This window comes from Salvelinus alpinus, chromosome 1, assembly GCF_045679555.1.
Source record: "Salvelinus alpinus chromosome 1, SLU_Salpinus.1, whole genome shotgun sequence".
Lineage (NCBI taxonomy): Eukaryota > Metazoa > Chordata > Actinopteri > Salmoniformes > Salmonidae > Salvelinus > Salvelinus alpinus.
The window spans coordinates 17639572-17657613 of record NC_092086.1 but is presented as its reverse complement, the minus strand read 5'-3'; the positions used below and the strand labels follow the sequence as shown (position 1 = coordinate 17657613).

Here is an 18042-nt window from a genome sequence, read left to right as displayed (position 1 = left end):
TGAATACAACAACATTTTGGCTATATCCACTCAAATACGAAATACGAAATACATAGTAGCAACACGCTACCATGGGAAGTGCAGTATTGCTACAACTAGTAACCTATTAAATTATTTTCTAGGCTGCCTGTGAATGAGGACTTGATAGCCCCTATGCGGCCTCTATAGAGGCTACTGCCTACACATCATCTGACTTCACTGCATTAGTAATTTCTCAGCATAATAGCGCCACCTTGTGTTCAGCACGAGGCAAATCAGAGGTCCAACCCTGGAGCGTCACATTTGACGTACGTATGATTTCATCACGTGCCACCGCCTCGGAAGCTACGTTACTTCCGAGAGTCGCGTTGGCGTTTTCTAAATACAGACAGACAGTTCGATGAAGACAGTCCAGGTCAAAAGATGTGGCGACTGTAACTGAATCTGGATACAGACACACGGATTGGACATGCCCAGGTAAGGACATTGATTTACGTTGGTTACTTTACCAAAAGCTAGCTAGCTGGTTAACCTGTGTTTTCGACTTTAGCAGGCTTTGAACGACGAGCAGCCAGCGGCTCACCAAACCCGTGACAGCTGAAAATAGGTTGTTGAACTTGCCGTTTGGTGCCATATTAGTCTTGCTAGCTAATAATTATGTATTTGATTTAGCGACACTGTGAAATTGACGAGCTAATGGTTTCCTTTTCTGGCTTACTAGTTACACATGTTTTACTGTGTGGAAACAAACAGTCAGTATCAGACAGTGTTGACATTCTGTATTTTCTGGTAGATGGATTCGTATGACAAGCAAAAAAGCCGGTTACTACTAACGTTACTAGCCGGTCTCAGCCCTGGAACCAGTTAGAGGTGATTAACGTTAGGACTGAGTGATTACCGGTCTCGTTGCCTGTGGATACCACGTCCTATTTATTCTGCCTCACCTTGTCCTTCACTGACCGTACATGGTCAGCCGACTACTGTAAAATACATCTTAGCTAATGTAATAATGTGGCATTTAACCTAGAATGTTTCTTGCCACCAAATTTTCAGGAAATGTAAATGTTGTTTATCATCAGGGGTGGATGTGTTTTAATTCTACATAGAGTAAAAATGTCACCTCAACTGTAGCTACAGCTTTGTCCTGTGGAGTCTAAGCTGCTGCTGTGAAAGCCAATGTAATGGTGCTAGCCGGTAGCCACATGCAGTTAGCTAGTATAAAAACGGTCTAAGATCTCTACCAAATAGGGCATTCCCCAGGGTCTCACAACCACCATTCCACCGAGACTGGACGTCACAACAGGCAGTATGTCTGGTCTGCTGCCCAACCTACCTATACACACAGCGGAGCCCTGAACCCTCAAATAGCCTCTCCCAGGCCTCTGGTGGAAGTGGGAGGATTTTAGTTGTCTGGAAATAACGTAACTCGCAGAGAATTTGGTGTGAGCCCGCGTAGTGCGTCACCCACTCTCACTCTGAGTAAACAGCCAGACAGAGAGATGTCATCTGCATCAGAGGGAAAGAGGAAGCCAAAAGGAGAGTGGACAGGAAAACCACAGACTCCACTACCTTCCTCTGTTGGCTAGTTAGCCTGCCCTGCTCTAAACCATGGGTAAATATAACCAGATGGTTCCTCTGCTGTTGGCTTGGTAGTAGAGTCTACATACTGCGGCCCAAATTGTAACCTATTCCCTATATAGTGTGCTTCTAGTAGTGCACTTAATAGTGAGTAGGTTGCCATTTGGGACATGAGCCCATGTGTTCTGCACACCAGGATGCCACCCAACATGCCTGAACTGGAATGGGTACAAAAACAGAGAGAAAAAATCTGTCTACCTTTTCCTGAAGCTGAGTCTTCTGTGCTGAAAATCACTGTCAGTGAGTGAACCTGGTAGTGTCTTTCATATCCTGTTTTGTTGTTTGTAAATGAACAGAACACACTACTACTGCCAGCTGAGTGCAACCTAAAGATTAGTCTTATTTATCACCATGGAAACAACAGCTAGTCTGTTATTGAGACTCACATTCAAGTCTTTTGCTTCTCTGTGATAAAGGGATGAATGGAGAGACTTACGTTTTCAAACCTTCCTCTCTCATAGCTCTGACTGCGATTTCACCTCAGTGGATGTGTTGTTCACGTGGTAGCCTAATAACATTACATCATGTTGGCTATACTATCATTAGCTTAGTTCGGCTAAGTATAGCTAACATGATGATCTATCATTAGCCTAGTTCAGCTAAGTATAGATAATATGATGATCGATCATTAGACCAGTTCAGTTAAGTATAGCTAACTTGATGATCTATCATTAGCCTAGTTCAGCTAAGTATAGCTAACATGATGATCGATCATTGGCCCAGTTCAGCTAAGTATAGCTAACATGATGATCTTTGCTGAACCATGCTAATGATTGTATAGCTAACATGATGATCTATCATTAGCCTAGTTCAGCTAGTATCTTAGACTAGACTATGTTGACAGTATCAAAACCAGTCCTAGTTCAGCTAGTATCTTAGACTAGGCTATGTTGACAGTATCAAAATCAGTCTTCAGTAAACAATCCAGTTATGTGCCAGTAAATTGCATCACCATATTTCAGTCTCCACCTTGGTGTTGTTGACACTCTCCTCAGGCCCCCTCAGTTTCCTGAATGAGTTCCAGTAGTAAGCTAGTGTTGTAACGCCTCAGTTTCCTGAGTGATTCCCAGTGGTAGTGGTGTAACGACAGTTTCCTGAGCTGCAAAACACACGCATGCTCTGCATACCATACATACACCTAGAGTAATGTGAGAGAGAACAGCTATTCTCCCTTTGACCCCATGACCCCTGGGACCTGTCTAACTGACAGATGACTCTCCCTTGTTAACTGAATTAAAAGCCATTTGACATTCTGTTTAGCAGAGTGCAGTATAGAGGACGGTGCTGGTGTTGGGGTGGCTGACCAGACCGCTGACCCATCCGTCTGTTAGAGTGCTGGCCTGCTGTTGGGGTGGCTGACCAGACCGCTAACCCATCCGTCTGTTAGAGTGCTGGCCTGCTGTTGGTGTTGGGGTGGCTGACCAGACCGCTGACCCATCCGTCTGTTAGAGTGCTGGCCTGCTGTTGGGGTGGCTGACCGCTGTGCTGACTCATCCGTCTGTTAAAGCTACAATATGTCACAAAGCTACAACATTTTTTAGGGGCGACCTGACCAAATTCACATAGAAATGTGAGTTATAGATCTGTCATTCCCGTTGAAAGCAAGTCTAAGAAGCAGTAGGTCTGTTCTATCTGTGCTATTTCTATGCTTCCTGTTCTGAATTAACGTTTATGCGTCTTTTACTTTCGGTTTTGTACACCAGCTTCAAACAGCCGAATATACAATATTTTTGCTGACAGAAAATATATTTCACAGCGGTTTAGACAGTACAATGATTCTTTACACAATGACTGCTTTTTTTTGTCACATAAACTGAAATTAGGCAAACTATTAGAATTTTAGCAACCAGGAAGTGGAGGAGCGAGTTCTGCACAGTGTAACTTTAGAGTGTTGGTGTTGTGACGGGTTGAAGCGACTGACCCATGCATGCTGGAAATCCCTCTAAACCAGAGATGATCACTAGTAGCCTTGCCTATTCCTGGAGCCACTGGGAGGGCTGGGGACTCCCTGCTGTTCAACCTCACACAGCACACACACACTGGACCAAACAGACGCGTGGGGGTTTAATCACAGGGTAGACATCCTCCCTCTGCTGTGGCTTTGGCCCAACCACAGCTTCATTCATAACACTGCTGCTCAGGATTTCCACACTACTTCTGTTCCATGTGTTTATGATTGGCATTCAACACACACAATGGCCATGAATGGAAGTGAATGAAGCTTTTTTGAAAACATGTCCAGTCTGCTGTGGCCCATGTCAAACAAACAGGGTTAGAAGTTTTAATGAGGAGGCCCTGGTCTGTATGAAGGGGCTCTGGGGGGCCTACTGGGGGCATCCTACATCTTACTGAGGAGTTGGTCTACCAAATGGCTGGTTGTTACCCAGGTGTTGCTGCTGGGTCACTGTATCAGGCCCTTGTTGTTAGAAGAGAGGTGGAGGGAGGCTGAATTGAAGTCAGTAGGTCTTGAATAACTGTGATGACAGCCAGCCAGACTCCTGACAGCCAGCCAGACTCCAGACAGCCAGGCCGCCTGAGCATAAGATTAAGTACATAAAAAATAAAATGTTTTATTTTTATTTTTGCATTGAAATAGTCTGCTACTTTTCTTGGGTAAGAATAAACCCTATGTTTGGTTTTCTGCCATTCAAATGTTTCGACCTACTTTCAGGATACGTCTGTCTTTAAACTAGCTTCAGGTGACCATGTTGTTCTCCTCTTCAGGTTGTTCTACCATGGACACAGACATGATACCAACATTCACTTCAAAAGACCAGGAGATCGACTACTGGAAGGCCTTGTCCCTCAGGTATAAGAGCAGGTATGTTCATGTCAACTGATCGAGGCTACTCGTAGCTCAGTTAACTAAATCATTGATTTATACATGGTCAAACGTTGAGTTTCAGAAGATTAGACTCAGCAGTTTGTTGTTGTATCTGTTGAACTACTCTCTTCTACATGCATGTTCCAAATTGAAACTCAAGCTAGGCACAGTCTTTCACTTTGACGTCTTCTCAGTAATATAATTATACCTGACCAGAAAACCACATGGCTTGCTCTCGGCTCTGTTACATAAAGCAAGGCTTTTATGTTTGCTCATAACGGCTGGAAGATGAATAACAAGGTTATGTCATAACAGTCATGTGATCATCTGACACATGGCCTGTTTTTTAACGTTACCGTCGACACAGGAAGCAATGGATTCATTGGCCTAAATTAGGCCGAGTAAGTTTAGGTCTAGTTGTTCTTAGTACTGGGTAGTCATCATTAACATCATTAACACATTTGCAAGGAAAATTAGCATTTCTTATTGTACTGGTTCAGGTAGTAGCCTACCTCACCGTTTCAGTCCCTTTTCTTCCTTTTGATTTCTATTGAATATGACTCTGTCACTTTTACAGATATCCTATATCCAGCAGGGTGTTCTAGAACAGATATCCTATATCCAGCAGGGTGTTCTAGAACAGATATCCTATATCCAGCAGGGTGTTCTAGAACAGATAGCCTATATCCAGCAGGTTGTTCTAGAACACATATAGCCTATATCCAGCAGGTTGTTCTAGAACACGTATAGCCTATATCCGGCAGGTTGTTCTAGAACACGTATAGCCTATATCCGGCAGGGTGTTCTAGAACACGTATAGCCTATATCCGGCAGGGTGTTCTAGAACACGTATAGCCTATATCCGGCAGGGTGTTCTAGAACACGTATAGCCTATATCCGGCAGGGTGTTCTAGAACACGTATAGCCTATATCCGGCAGGGTGTTCTAGAACCCGTATAGCCTATATCCGGCAGGGTGTTCTAGAACCCGTATAGCCTATATCCGGCAGGGTGTTCTAGAACCCGTATAGCCTATATCCGGCAGGGTGTTCTAGAACACGTATAGCCTATATCCGGCAGGGTGTTCTAGAACACGTATAGCCTATATCCGGCAGGGTGTTCTAGAACACATATAGCCTATATCCGGCAGGGTGTTCTAGAACACGTATAGCCTATATCCGGCAGGGTGTTCTAGATCAACATGATACAGGTCTACATTATTAACTATGTTACTAGATCAACATGATACAGGCCTACAGTCCTGCACATGTTCAGGTGGTTCTGTTTTCCCAGGCTCTGTAGAACCAGACCCTGTCAGTGTTGACATAACACATTCTAGAGTATAGGCCTAGTGTGTGTCCCAGATGGCACTGCTACGCTACACACACACAATAACATACACACACAGATCATTTTATATTCTAACTTACGCCTATTTAGCACACAACATGCGCGCTATGCACACACACACGTACACATGGATTTTGTATTGTAGAGTAGTGACCTGAGTGAACACACTTAATGTGTTGCGAAATCTGGTGTGTAATGTGATGTTTTTTATTGTATATAACCGCCTTAATGTTGCTGGACCCCAGGAAGAGTAGCTGCTGCCTTGGCAGGAATTAATGAGGATCCATAATAAACCCCAGGAAGAGTAGCTGCTGCCTTGGCCGGAACTAATAGGGGTCCATAATAAACCCCAGGAAGAGTAGCTGCTGCCTTGGCAGGAATTAATGAGGATCCATAATAAACCCCAGGAAGAGTAGCTGCTGCCTTGGCCGGAACTAATAGGATCCATAATAAACCCCAGGAAGAGTAGCTGCTGCCTTGGCAGGAACTAATGGGGATCCATAATAAATACAAATCCTTGTTTGTACACAGAGGTATTTTGGTCATATTGTCTGAAAACAGTGATGTTGTCAGAGCCAGAGGGAAGGTAACCGAAGTCAGTCCAGTCAGAGCCATAGTTGAACAGGGCTGTTCTGTGGCCAAACTGGCCATGTGTGCTGATGAAGCAGCCTGGCAATGTGTGCTTCTGGTACGGTAACTATGTGTGTTTTTGGTGCGGTAACTGTGTGTGGAATGAGCAGGGAAACCCAGTGAGGCCAAGGATGGAGCAGTGGCTGCTGGTTAACTGACCCCAGAGCTGTCTATCCCTGTTAATGTGTGTGTGTCACTCAGACCTTTTCAGTTCAAGGGTCATCCCTGGTCAGTGGAACTATGTATCTGTAACCTTGTCCCAGATCTGTTTGTGCGATCATCTCAACTCCTTGTCATGCCAGACAGTGGTCCTTTGTAGCTCAGTTGGTAGAGCATGGCACTTGTAATGCCATGGTAGTGGGTTTGATTCCCGGGACCACCCATATGTAAAATATATGCACACATGACTGTAAGTCACTTGGGATTAAAACGTCTGCTAAATGGCATGTTATTGTTTTATAGTACAAACAGATCTTGGTCCAGGCTAACATATCTGGCTACCAGATTAGTATACCATGCCCTAGGTTCTCACACCTTAACCAACCATTCTAATTCAATTCAGTGGAGCCACCTGACTGAATGAATGGCATGGAAAGTCTGCATTCATTCAGCTCTAGCATGGCATTGGCCTTTGTCATGACAGATGAGTCAGGGGCCATGCAGGACCATTCTAGTTGCATTACATCTATGACCAGACAGATAGTAAGTTCTAGGTGTTTTATGTCTATGGACAGACAGATGATATACTGATATACAGCCACATGGGACAAGAGAAAGTGCTATGCTACAATCCAGGAGTCCAGGCCTTTCAGCTAGGCCTATCCGTAGATATTACTGGACTGTATTACTAGGTTGTATCTAGCACTTTATGACAGAGACAGTACCTCAGGTCTGATAGAGTTTAAGACGGTACCTCAGGTCTGATAGAGCTTTGACAGACAGTACCTCAGTAGGTCTGATAGAGCTTTAAGATGGAGACAGTACCTCAGTAGGTCTGATAGAGCTTTAAGACAGAGACAGTGCCTCAGGTCTGATAGAGCTTTATGACAGAGACAGTACCTCAGGTCTGGTAGAGCTTTAAGACAGTACCTCAGGTCTGATAGAGCTTTAAGACAGTCCCTCAGGTCTGGTAGAGCTTTGAGACCTCAGCAGGTGTTTGTCATTAGCTGATACAGATGGCTCCTATATGCCTGCTGCTCTTCCGTGTGTTCTGAGAGGGGTGAGGGGTCAAGGGATCTGGAGACAGGATATTATGAGTTAAGAGACCGGGTGTGTTCAGACATGTTCCACTGACCACACAGGGTAGGTCTGTCTGACTGTCCAGGGGATGTGACAACCACTCATTAGTACCACAATTAATCGTTAAATAACAGTCCCTCCCGTGTGTCCTCCAGCTACCATGAGGCCCAGGAGGAGTTGCTGGAGAGACAGTGTGGTAGTGTGTGACTGTGTGTAACAGTCCGTTCTCTCCCGTGTCTTCCTCAGTTACCATGAGGCCCAGGAGGAGTTGCTGGAGAGACAGTGTGTGACTGTGTGTAACAGTCCGTTCTCTCCCGTGTCTTCCTCAGTTACCATGAGGCCCAGGAGGAGTTGCTGGAGAGACAGTGTGGTAGTGTGTGACTGTGTGTAACAGTCCGTTCTCTCCTGTGTCTTCCTCAGTTACCATGAGGCCCAGGAGGAGTTGCTGGAGTTCCAGGAAGGGAGCAGAGAGCTGGAGGCAGAGTTAGAGGCCCAGCTAGGACAGGCTGAACACCGCCTCAGAGACCTGCACACAGAGAACCAAAGACTGAAGAGCGAGTTGGACAACCTCAAGGTAACATACGCAGGAACGGAGACACACACACACACACACACACACACACACACACACAGACAGAGGGGTTAGAACCAAACACTGAAGTGCGAGCTGGATAACCTCAAGGTAAATGTTGGAATTTTAACAAATATGTGAAACGGTTGGGATTCGGTTCAGCAAACACTGTTCCTGGGGATTCGGTTCGGTAAACACTGTTCCTGGGGATTCGGTTCAGCAAACACTGTTCCTGGGGATTCGGTTCGGCAAACACTGTTCCTGGGGATTCGGTTCAGCAAACACTGTTCCTGGGGATTCGGTTCGGCAAACACTGTTCCTGGGGATTCGGTTCGGCAAACACTGTTCCTGGGGATTCGGTTCGGTAAACACTGTTCCTGGGGATTCGGTTCGGCAAACACTGTTCCTGGGGATTCGGTTCGGTAAACACTGTTCCTGGGGATTCGGTTCGGCAAACACTGTTCCTGGGGATTCGGTTCGGTAAACACTGTTCCTGGGGATTCGGTTCGGCAAACACTGTTCCTGGGGATTCGGTTCGGTAAACACTGTTCCTGGGGATTCGGTTCGGCAAACACTGTTCCTGGGGATTCGGTTCGGTAAACACTGTTCCTGGGGATTCGGTTCGGCTAACACTGTTCCTGGGGATTCGGTTCGGTAAACACTGGATTACGGTTCCGGAACATCAGTTGACGTCAGCCATTCACCAGGGACTGGAAACAGGAAACAGGGCTCAACCACTACATCTGGATGTCAGAGTAAAGCCACTCCTGGATGTCCCTGCTGCCTGCCAGAGAGAGAGAGCTGCTTGTGTTGGCTGGCTGACCAGCATATCACTGGTTAGATCACTAGTGCTGGCCAGGTATATCACTGACCAGGATGTAGATCACTGAGATAATAGAACATGATGCTAACCAGGATGTAATGCACTGAGATAATAGAACATGATGCTAACCAGGATGTAGATCACTGAGATAATAGAACATGATGCTAACCAGGATGTAGATCACTGGGATAATAGAACATGATGCTAACCAGGATGTAGATCACTGGGATAATAGAACATGATGCTAACCAGGATGTAGATCACTGAGATAATAGAACATGATGCTAACCAGGATGTAGATCACTGGGATAATAGAACATGATGCTAACCAGGATGTAGATCACTGGGATAATAGAACATGATGCTAACCAGGATGTAGATCACTGAGATAATAGAACATGATGCTAACCAGGATGTAGATCACTGAGATAATAGAACATGATGCTAACCAGGATGTAGATCACTGAGATAATAGAACATGATGCTAACCAGGATGTAGATCACTGGGATAATAGAACATGATGCTAACCAGGATGTAGAGCACTGAGATTAAATAACACATGCTTCTTTATGATGAGGTGCTGTCTTTCATGACCATTTCCTTCTGTCTGTGGGATAACCATATTCATGTGTGTTAGACAGCCTGTTAGACTACATATAGCAGCAACATGTGAGTGTGCAGTAGACTAGACTACAGTTCTATGATCGGGCCATGGAGGACTGTGATTCATGTGGGGGCCGGTGGGGCCGGGGGCCGGTGGAGCTGGCCTAGCCTTGCTGTTGACCCAGACCTTAGGTTGGCTTGATTCTGACACCTATGAGCCATTCTTCACCCCTCGCCACAGAACAAAGGAGTTGTAGAGTCTATGAACACTGAGAATGTTAACATGAAGAAAGTTGGCATGTCAACACATTTACATTTACATTTAAGTCATTTAGCAGACGCTCTTATCCAGAGCGACTTACAAATTGGTGCATTCACCTTATGATATCCAGTGGAACAACCACTTTACAATAGTGCATCTCAGTCTTTTAAGGGGGAGGGGGGGGTTAGAAGGATTACTCCCTTCCACCTGTCACCTCGGTCATCAATGCAACCATCTCCACACACTCATTCCCTCTCTCTCCCCCCCCCCCCCCCCCCCCGCAGGAGCAGCAGTATGTTCAGAGCTATAAACAGGTCTATATGTTGTCTGAACGTTGTTCTCTCTCCCTGTAGGAGAAGTTGGAACAGCAGTATGCTCAGAGCTATAAGCAGGTCTATATGTTGTCTGAACGTTGTTCTCTCTCCCCCTGTAGAAGTTGGAACAGCAGTATGCTCAGAGCTATAAGCAGGTCTATATGTTGTCTGAATGTTGTTCTCTCTCCCCCTGTAGGAGAAGTTGGAACAGCAGTATGCTCAGAGCTATAAGCAGGTCTATATGTTGTCTGAACGTTGTTCTCTCTCCCCCTGTAGGAGAAGTTGGAGCAGCAGTATGCTCAGAGCTATAAGCAGGTCTATATGTTGTCTGAACGTTGTTCTCTCTCCCCCTGTAGGAGAAGTTGGAACAGCAGTATGCTCAGAGCTATAAGCAGGTCTATATGTTGTCTGAACGTTGTTCTCTCTCCCCCTGTAGGAGAAGTTGGAGCAGCAGTATGCTCAGAGCTATAAGCAGGTCTCCATGTTAGAGGATGACCTGGGACAGACCAGAGGAATCAAGGAACAGCTTCATAAATACGTCAGAGAACTGGAGCAGGCCAACGATGACCTGGAGAGAGCCAAGAGGTCACTATATACCACAGTAGAACGTTACTAACACAGCCATTCAGATGTTTTGAGTTCCGGCCTCGGTTGTAGGCTAAGTGGATGCTGCCTGGTAGCTGTGCCTCAGTATCAAATGAATTGGTCACATACACATATTTAGCAGATGTCATTGTGGGTGTAGTGAAATGCTTGTAAAGAGAGTGTTACTCCACTCAGTGTTAACCCAGTTATCCAACCCGCACAGATACTGTACATTTTTCACCTCCTGCTACTAACCGTTGTCCACCCCAACTCTTCTCCTCCTGCCTCCCTCAGGGCGACCATCGTATCTCTGGAGGACTTTGAGGGTCGTCTGAACCAAGCCATAGAGAGGAATGCCTTCCTGGAGAGTGAGCTGGATGAGAAGGAGTCTCTACTGGAGTCAGTTCAGAGACTGAAGGATGAAGCCAGAGGTATGAAGACATGAAACACATACCTCTATATCAGACCGACCCTTGCTGTTATGGGTAATACTGCTGTATTAAGTCAGCTGGATGAGAATGAGTCTACTGGTCTCAGTAGAGACTGAAGGATGAAGCCAGCGGTTTGGATGGGGGTAACCCCTAACTCCCTGTCCCCCCCAGTAACTCCCTGTTCCCCCGCGTAACTCCCTGTCCCCCCCAGTAACTCCCTGTCCCCTACTAATCATATGCTTGATGATAGTAGACCAGTGTAATCAGATGTAGTGATAGTACTGGAGTATATGACATAGTTGGAGCTGTCTGGCTGGTACTTGAGGAGAGGGTTGTGAAACACTGCTCTATCCATTTGGTAGAATCATGTCTGTATTGGTGTGACTGATGCCTCAGACCTGAGACAGGAGCTGGCGGAGAGGGAGAAGACTGCAGACGGAATGTCATGTCTGTATTGGTGTGACTGATGCCTCAGACCTGAGACAGGAGCTGGCGGAGAGGGGAGAAGACTGCAGACAATGTCATGTCTGTATTGGTGTGACTGATGCCTCAGACCTGAGACAGGAGCTGGCGGAGAGGGAGAAGACTGCAGACGGAATGTCATGTCTGTATTGGTGTGACTGATGCCTCAGACCTGAGACAGGAGCTGGTGGAGAGGGAGAAGACTGCAGACGGAATGTCATGTCTGTATTGGTGTGACTGATGCCTCAGACCTGAGACAGGAGCTGGTGGTGAGGGAGAAGACTGCAGACGGAATGTCATGTCTGTATTGGTGTGACTGATGCCTCAGACCTGAGACAGGAGCTGGTGGTGAGGGAGAAGACTGCAGACGGAATGTCATGTCTGTGTTGGTGTGACTGATGCCTCAGACCTGAGACAGGAGCTGGTGGTGAGGGAGAAGACTGCAGACGGAATGTCATGTCTGTGTTGGTGTGACTGATGCCTCAGACCTGAGACAGGAGCTGGTGGAGAGGGAGAAGACTGCAGACGGAATGTCATGTCTGTGTTGGTGCTTGTATCTCATGTCTATCTGCCCCTCCCCCCCAGATCTGAGACAAGAGATGGTGGTGAGGGAGAGGACTGCAGACAGGATGTCAGCCCCCAGCTCTCCTACCCTGGACATGGACAAGATGGACTCTGCTGTCCAGGCCTCCCTGTCCCTGCCTGTCACCCCTGTAGGGAAGGGCATGGAGCACCCGTTCATCAACCCTAAATCATCAGGTAGGTCAACAGCCGTGTCTTCTAACAGACCTGGGTGGAAATAGTGTTCCTTGTCTTTCAAATACTTTACATGTGCTTTATTGAGCTTGCTGGGTGCAATGGAATCCATGGAAGAGTCTCAAAAGTCCCTCCAGGCAGTCTCAATTAAATGCTCAAAGTGTTTTGAAAGTATATAAATACTATTTGAACCCAGGTTTGTTATTTAGTTCCTTCACTTTTGGAGCTGTACCTCCGTGTGAAAGTTTATAGGTATCTGTCATGTACTAAACACTGTCTCCTCTCCTCTCCTCTCTCCTCTCTCTCTCTCCTCTCTCTCTCCTCTCTCTCTCTCTACAGTGTTAACAAATGGCTGTGGGCCTGGCGGCTCACCTCTGACCCCATCAGCAAGAATCTCTGCTCTTAATATCGTTGGGGACCTTCTTAGAAAAGTGGGGGTAAATATCAGACTTTTGTTTCTTGTAGCAATGTTTTCCATTGCTATGTATCCATCGTCTGACGCTAATTTTGACGACAAAACATTATGAACACTCTTCTTGAGTGAACCCAACAGTTTGGCTTCCAGCTCCTCTCTTGACAGCAGAGTATATTGGAATGGTGTCTGTGACCTGAATTAAAGGTTAAAGGTTACAACAGAATCCACAGCTTGTGATTAGTCTAATGTAGGCCATGTTTCTCTGTCCTTAGGCGCTGGAGTCCAAGCTAGCTGCATGTAGGAACTTTGCCAAGGACCAGGCGGTGAGGAAAAGCTACTCCACGTCGTCCACCAACATGATCACTGGGAACGGAAACCTCCTCAACAGCAACGCCACCAAGTTCTCCCACTCACTACACACCACCTACTACGACAAAACGTGAGTTCTGTCTCAGGACTATTCCTACTGGGCCATCTACCTCTCTGCTTGACTTCCTGTCTGCAGTGTTAGTGTGACTCACTCTGAGACAGTAGAAGAAGTGACAGGCTGAATGGACTCTATCCCATTTTGAGTCAGAGTTGGTCTAACCAGAGTATGTAGAGAATACACAAACAGCTTTCTATTTGATATTGTGAATGAACTAACTTCTGTCTTTGTGGTTTCTCTCTGTCTGGTGTCGTCCCCCACAGGGCTGTGAATGGACTGGACCCCAGCACCCTGACTGCCCTGGCGTCACCCCGGACTGTCTCCCCTCCTGGCATGCTGCCTCTCACCGTTTAGCATGGCCCCAACCTCTGTACAAGCTCCCCGCAGAACAAGGGTACCCCTCATCCTTCACCCCAACCTCACCCCCTCCGTCACCCCAAACCCCCACCCCAAATCTCTGTACAACTCCTGTACACCCCGCAGAACACTGAGAGGAGAGAACACTTGAAGAACCGTTACTGTGTGTGTGTGTAGGAGAGACACTTGACTGAATGATTGAAAAGGCCTCACTCACCTATGAGTGGGGTTGGATGCTGAGTGTGTTTGTGTATTTAACATACAGGCACATGCCTCTGCCTGAGCTGTTCTTTGCTCATGTGGATGATGTGTTGGTGACCTCTGTGCTCTGGAGTGTCTCCATTTTGGCTCCATCAGTTTATCAGTTTCACTCTATAACAGCTATATAACAGCAACTGTACCTGACAAAGGTCCCCAACGGACTGCAGCTTCCTTCCTCTTAACCTTTTATTTTCTTCTCTGAATGAATTGCACAATTACAAATAATGTATATTTACAGTGTTGTATTTAAAAATGAAAAGGGACTTTTTGCAAAGTTAGATGATTTCATCATTACTGTATGTATGCTTTAAGATGCAATATCTCCTGTTTGTTTGTGTTTATGTTATGGGGTCAGATGGAGTTGATGACCCTTAACCCCCATGTCCAGAAGAATGACTGAATTCACTTTTATTGTGTTCAGGCTGTGATCAGAACCATGTTCTCTTATTGGGCTGCATCTCAATAGCACAGTTAATAGCCTCATCTCCTCATCTCAATAATCCAGTTAGTCTTGGAGAGAATGAGAAAACAGGACCGGTAAAAGCAATATGGATGATCAATCTCTACCAGAAATGAGCTTTCACCTGTAATTTCCTTCCCATCAGTGCAGAGGAGGGAAAGGAGAGAAGGCGAGGAAACCACTTTATACTATTGAGATGCACCCCCAAAGTCCCTATTGTCCTGAGTGTGGGCTGACCAGACAGAACAGGCCGGTCAGCTGGTGGACCATCTGTAGTCTGGTAGGGACCTCCCTGTTAAATAGCCTGGAAACATCGGCTGCTGTCCTCTTCATTAATGAAGTGAGGTCCGCTTCACCACAGACTGTACCGTGCTAATGGCACCCTATCCACTATCTAGTGCACTCCTTTTGACCAGGGACCATGGTGCTCTGGTCTAAGGTAATGCACTACATAGGAATAGAGTGTCATTTTGGACTCAGTCCTTCTTTATATAAGCCTTGGATGGATGGCCGGTGATGTTCAGGGAAAGACTAAGTCCTTACTACTTTATATAAGCCTTGGATGGATGACCGTGTATTTACATGAGGTTGGTACCGTGTTATATTAAATTAATCCTCTTTCCCTGATGCGTAACTAGTATCAGACAAAACTGTTGCTTATAGAAACAAACAAGTCAACCCTGAGCACAGCAGTGTGTCAGACAAAACTTATTCACATTGAGATATATATATATACTGTACTGTGCACCTGTTGGTGGTTGAATCTCATCCAGCTAACACCCTGTCTACCATAACCTGCAGCAACAATAACCCAGCAGTCCAACCATCTAACAGGTTTTGGGTGAAGTTGCCTTAGATGCTGACCCTGGGTCAGTTTTTCCCTTTACCCCACTAATGGTTAAGTTTAGGATTGGGGAGGGGAAGCTGATCCTAGATCTGTACTTGGGGGAAACCTCACCCTAGAGCTACCTAACAGTGGGTCACGCTCATCCCTTTTTCTAGACTAGATCCTAGCCTGGTTAAACCAGACTTAATGTTGTGTTCACCATGAGGGGAGTGCTCAGTCTAGTTTTAATCGGGCTAAAAATGCTCATCTTTGACTAATATGCAAATTGTTATTGGTGACCATTTTGTCACGTTGGCTCCTGTCCTGTCGATGAAACGTTTGTAATAGAGAACCTCATAGAGAACTGACATGCCTCTTCCTGGTTTCTGTCGTTGATATTCACTTGTGATGTATTTTCCATCCCCCATTCTGTCTTATCTCCATCTGGGGTTAATAGTGCTCCCTCCTATCACAGCCTTAAATGAAAAGCCTTAAGGACAGTTTCCCAGACACAGATTAAAGCTGCAATAAATAGCTTTTTGGGTGCCCTGACCAAATTTACATAGAAATGTTATAGATCTGTTATTTTCATTGAAAGCAAGTCTAAGAAGATGGTAGATCTGTTATTTTTCTATGCTTCCGCATTTATAGTTTTGTTTTTTGGTTCTTTTACTTTGGATTTTGTACACCAGCTTCAAATCAGCTGAAAATACAATGTTTTTGGTTATGGAAAATATATTTCACAGCGGTTTAGATGCTACAATGATTCTCTACACTATACTTGCTTGTTTTCTCACAAGTTGAAATTCGAATTCAAGCAACCAGGAAATGGCGGTGCGATATCTGCATAGTGCATCTTTTAAGCCTAGTCTTGGATTTAACACTTTCAATGGAGATTCTCCATTCAGAATGATTTAGAATCCAGCACTAGGCTTAATCTGTGTCTGGGAAACTGGTCCTAAAACTATTCTAGAACTATCATTTTGGAGTGCTTGCTTACTCCCATGGTCTATGATGTCACCCTCCTCTACCATGTCACTCTGTCAGCCTGTTGCTGTGTCCCCATATATACAGGTTTGGAACTAAGCATTGTAACTCTGCCTAACAACACATTTGTACATACCAACGTTTGTCATTATTACAGTTCTATTTATTTCAGATGTCTTTATGGCATGTTTAAAATGAAGAACCTGAGTTTTACTATTGTACATCAGTCCAAGATCACATATGATGTACAATTGGTTGTCCAGTCTGTTCGATAAAACGAAATAAAGATATTGAAAAATAAGTACTGAAACGTTGTTGTACATCACTCGGGATGCAGCTTCTCATGAAGAAGTGAACCTAAAGGTAATGTTTTCCTGACCTGTTGGTTTGAGAGGCTAGAAAGAGCCGTATTATAGGAGTTATCCTCCCACTGTTATTGGCTACAAACACACAATGCTGTCTCTTTCCAGATGGACACACCCCCAACACACGTAGTGTACAGATCTGCTGAACACACTGGGACAATTGCAACCCAAGAAAATAAAGGGAAATATCCAGAATACTGTTGTCACAGTTATCAAATAAAATGTTCTTGTAAACAGGCTATTGGCATTCTGTGTTTGCGTCTCTCTCTCTCTCGCTCTGTCGCTCTCTTCTCTCTGTCTCTCTCGTTGAAATTTGTACTGTCTTTGGTGAAATTACTCGGGGGGGGGGGGGTTTACAAGCCGAGGAGAGACGCAGTTAAAAGATTGATGCATAACCAGAGGAAGCGAGAGGGATAACAGACATGTCTTCTCCAGCAGGTGGCGATGTTGCGTTTCTTTCGCTCACTAAGTGAGGAGATTTTGTATAAAGGTCAATGTGTCGAGTTTGGTAAACATACATTTGAATTGATTATTTGCTACATGAGGTTTATTTATTTTTTAATCAAATACTTGTTTCGTAATGCTTAGGTTAAGTGTACTGATATAATTAGGAAATGTGACATCCGGCAAATTTGAGAAAAAACATTATTGGATTTGTCACGAGGTGGCTATGCATATTCATGATCTCGTGAACAAGTGATCAACAACAATGGACGTGACGGATAGAAGTAGTCACTACAGGTGTGATCATGCCTTACGTCAAAAGTTGCCTGAAGCTGATTGGAAAATGCTATGCCCTGACAAGTTATTCAGAAGAAAATCCTAGGGGACAGAGTCTAATTTACATAACCAACCTTAACTTACCAGTGTTGACCCTAAACAAACACATTTACAAACTACTTGTCTAAAGTGTTATTACATCCATGGTGTTATTGTTTTTACAGAAGCTTGTAAATCAATTAACCTGATAATGATCCACATCATATGGGTAGAAAAACTGTGTGGTATGCAGCAAAACAACTATATATATATATATATTGGTCCATCCTGTTCTGATCTAATGAGATGGATGTAGGATCTTCTCCGACCTAGAATCTAGGCCTTTCCCAGTAATGAAGGACAGAAAGCATACTACATACTACATACTCTGGTTATATTTACGGAGAGCAATTTCCATTTAATAACAGGTAGCGTCCATTTATTTATAGTAATTGTGTTAATTATTGCTTTCTTCCGTGGAAAAATAGAATGTATAAAAATGGAAAATATACCAAAAGCAAAATCAAGCAGAGATTTACGACTATTTAACCATGTTAATCATTGCTGAAACATGCAAACTACAAACATTTAACCAGTTAAAGATAATGAATACATGACAATGAAATACAAATATATTTTATTAAAAACAATTCAGACAAAAGTGGCCAACGTGAGTGTGACGTATAATCACTACTTTACGTACCCCAGGGCATTGTGA

General features: G+C 44.9%; 1 protein-coding gene across 3 annotated transcripts; it reads left to right on the top strand.

Moving 5' to 3' along the window:
- Positions 1–319: 319 nt before the first annotated feature.
- ndel1b (nudE neurodevelopment protein 1-like 1b) lies at positions 320–16501 on the top strand. Of its 3 annotated transcripts, XM_071397381.1 has the most exons (10): positions 320–456; positions 4342–4438; positions 8080–8233; positions 10273–10311; positions 10709–10818; positions 11113–11249; positions 12297–12470; positions 12807–12904; positions 13155–13321; positions 13573–16501. In XM_071397381.1, the coding sequence occupies exons 2-10, from the start codon at positions 4353–4355 to the stop codon at positions 13661–13663; spliced, it is 1056 nt and encodes a 351-aa protein (XP_071253482.1). In that variant the 5' UTR covers positions 320–456; positions 4342–4352; the 3' UTR covers positions 13664–16501. The 3 variants fall into 3 exon arrangements, with proteins under 3 accessions (XP_071253482.1, XP_071253567.1, XP_071253398.1); XM_071397466.1 differs by lacking the exon at positions 10273–10311 and having other exon boundaries at positions 4342–4426; positions 10670–10818; XM_071397297.1 differs by lacking the exon at positions 10273–10311 and having other exon boundaries at positions 10670–10818.
- The last annotated feature ends 1541 nt before the right edge of the window (positions 16502–18042 follow it).

Bases quoted from the DNA above. Each gene is read 5' to 3' on its own strand.
- ndel1b (XM_071397297.1), top strand. From the start codon at position 4,353: ATGGACACAGACATGATACCAACATTCACTTCAAAAGACCAGGAGATC. The intron at 4,439-8,079 runs GTATGTTCATGT...TGTCTTCCTCAG, and splicing joins TCCCTCAGGTATAAGAGCAG to TTACCATGAGGCCCAGGAGG. The intron at 10,819-11,112 runs GTCACTATATAC...TGCCTCCCTCAG, and splicing joins GACCTGGAGAGAGCCAAGAG to GGCGACCATCGTATCTCTGG.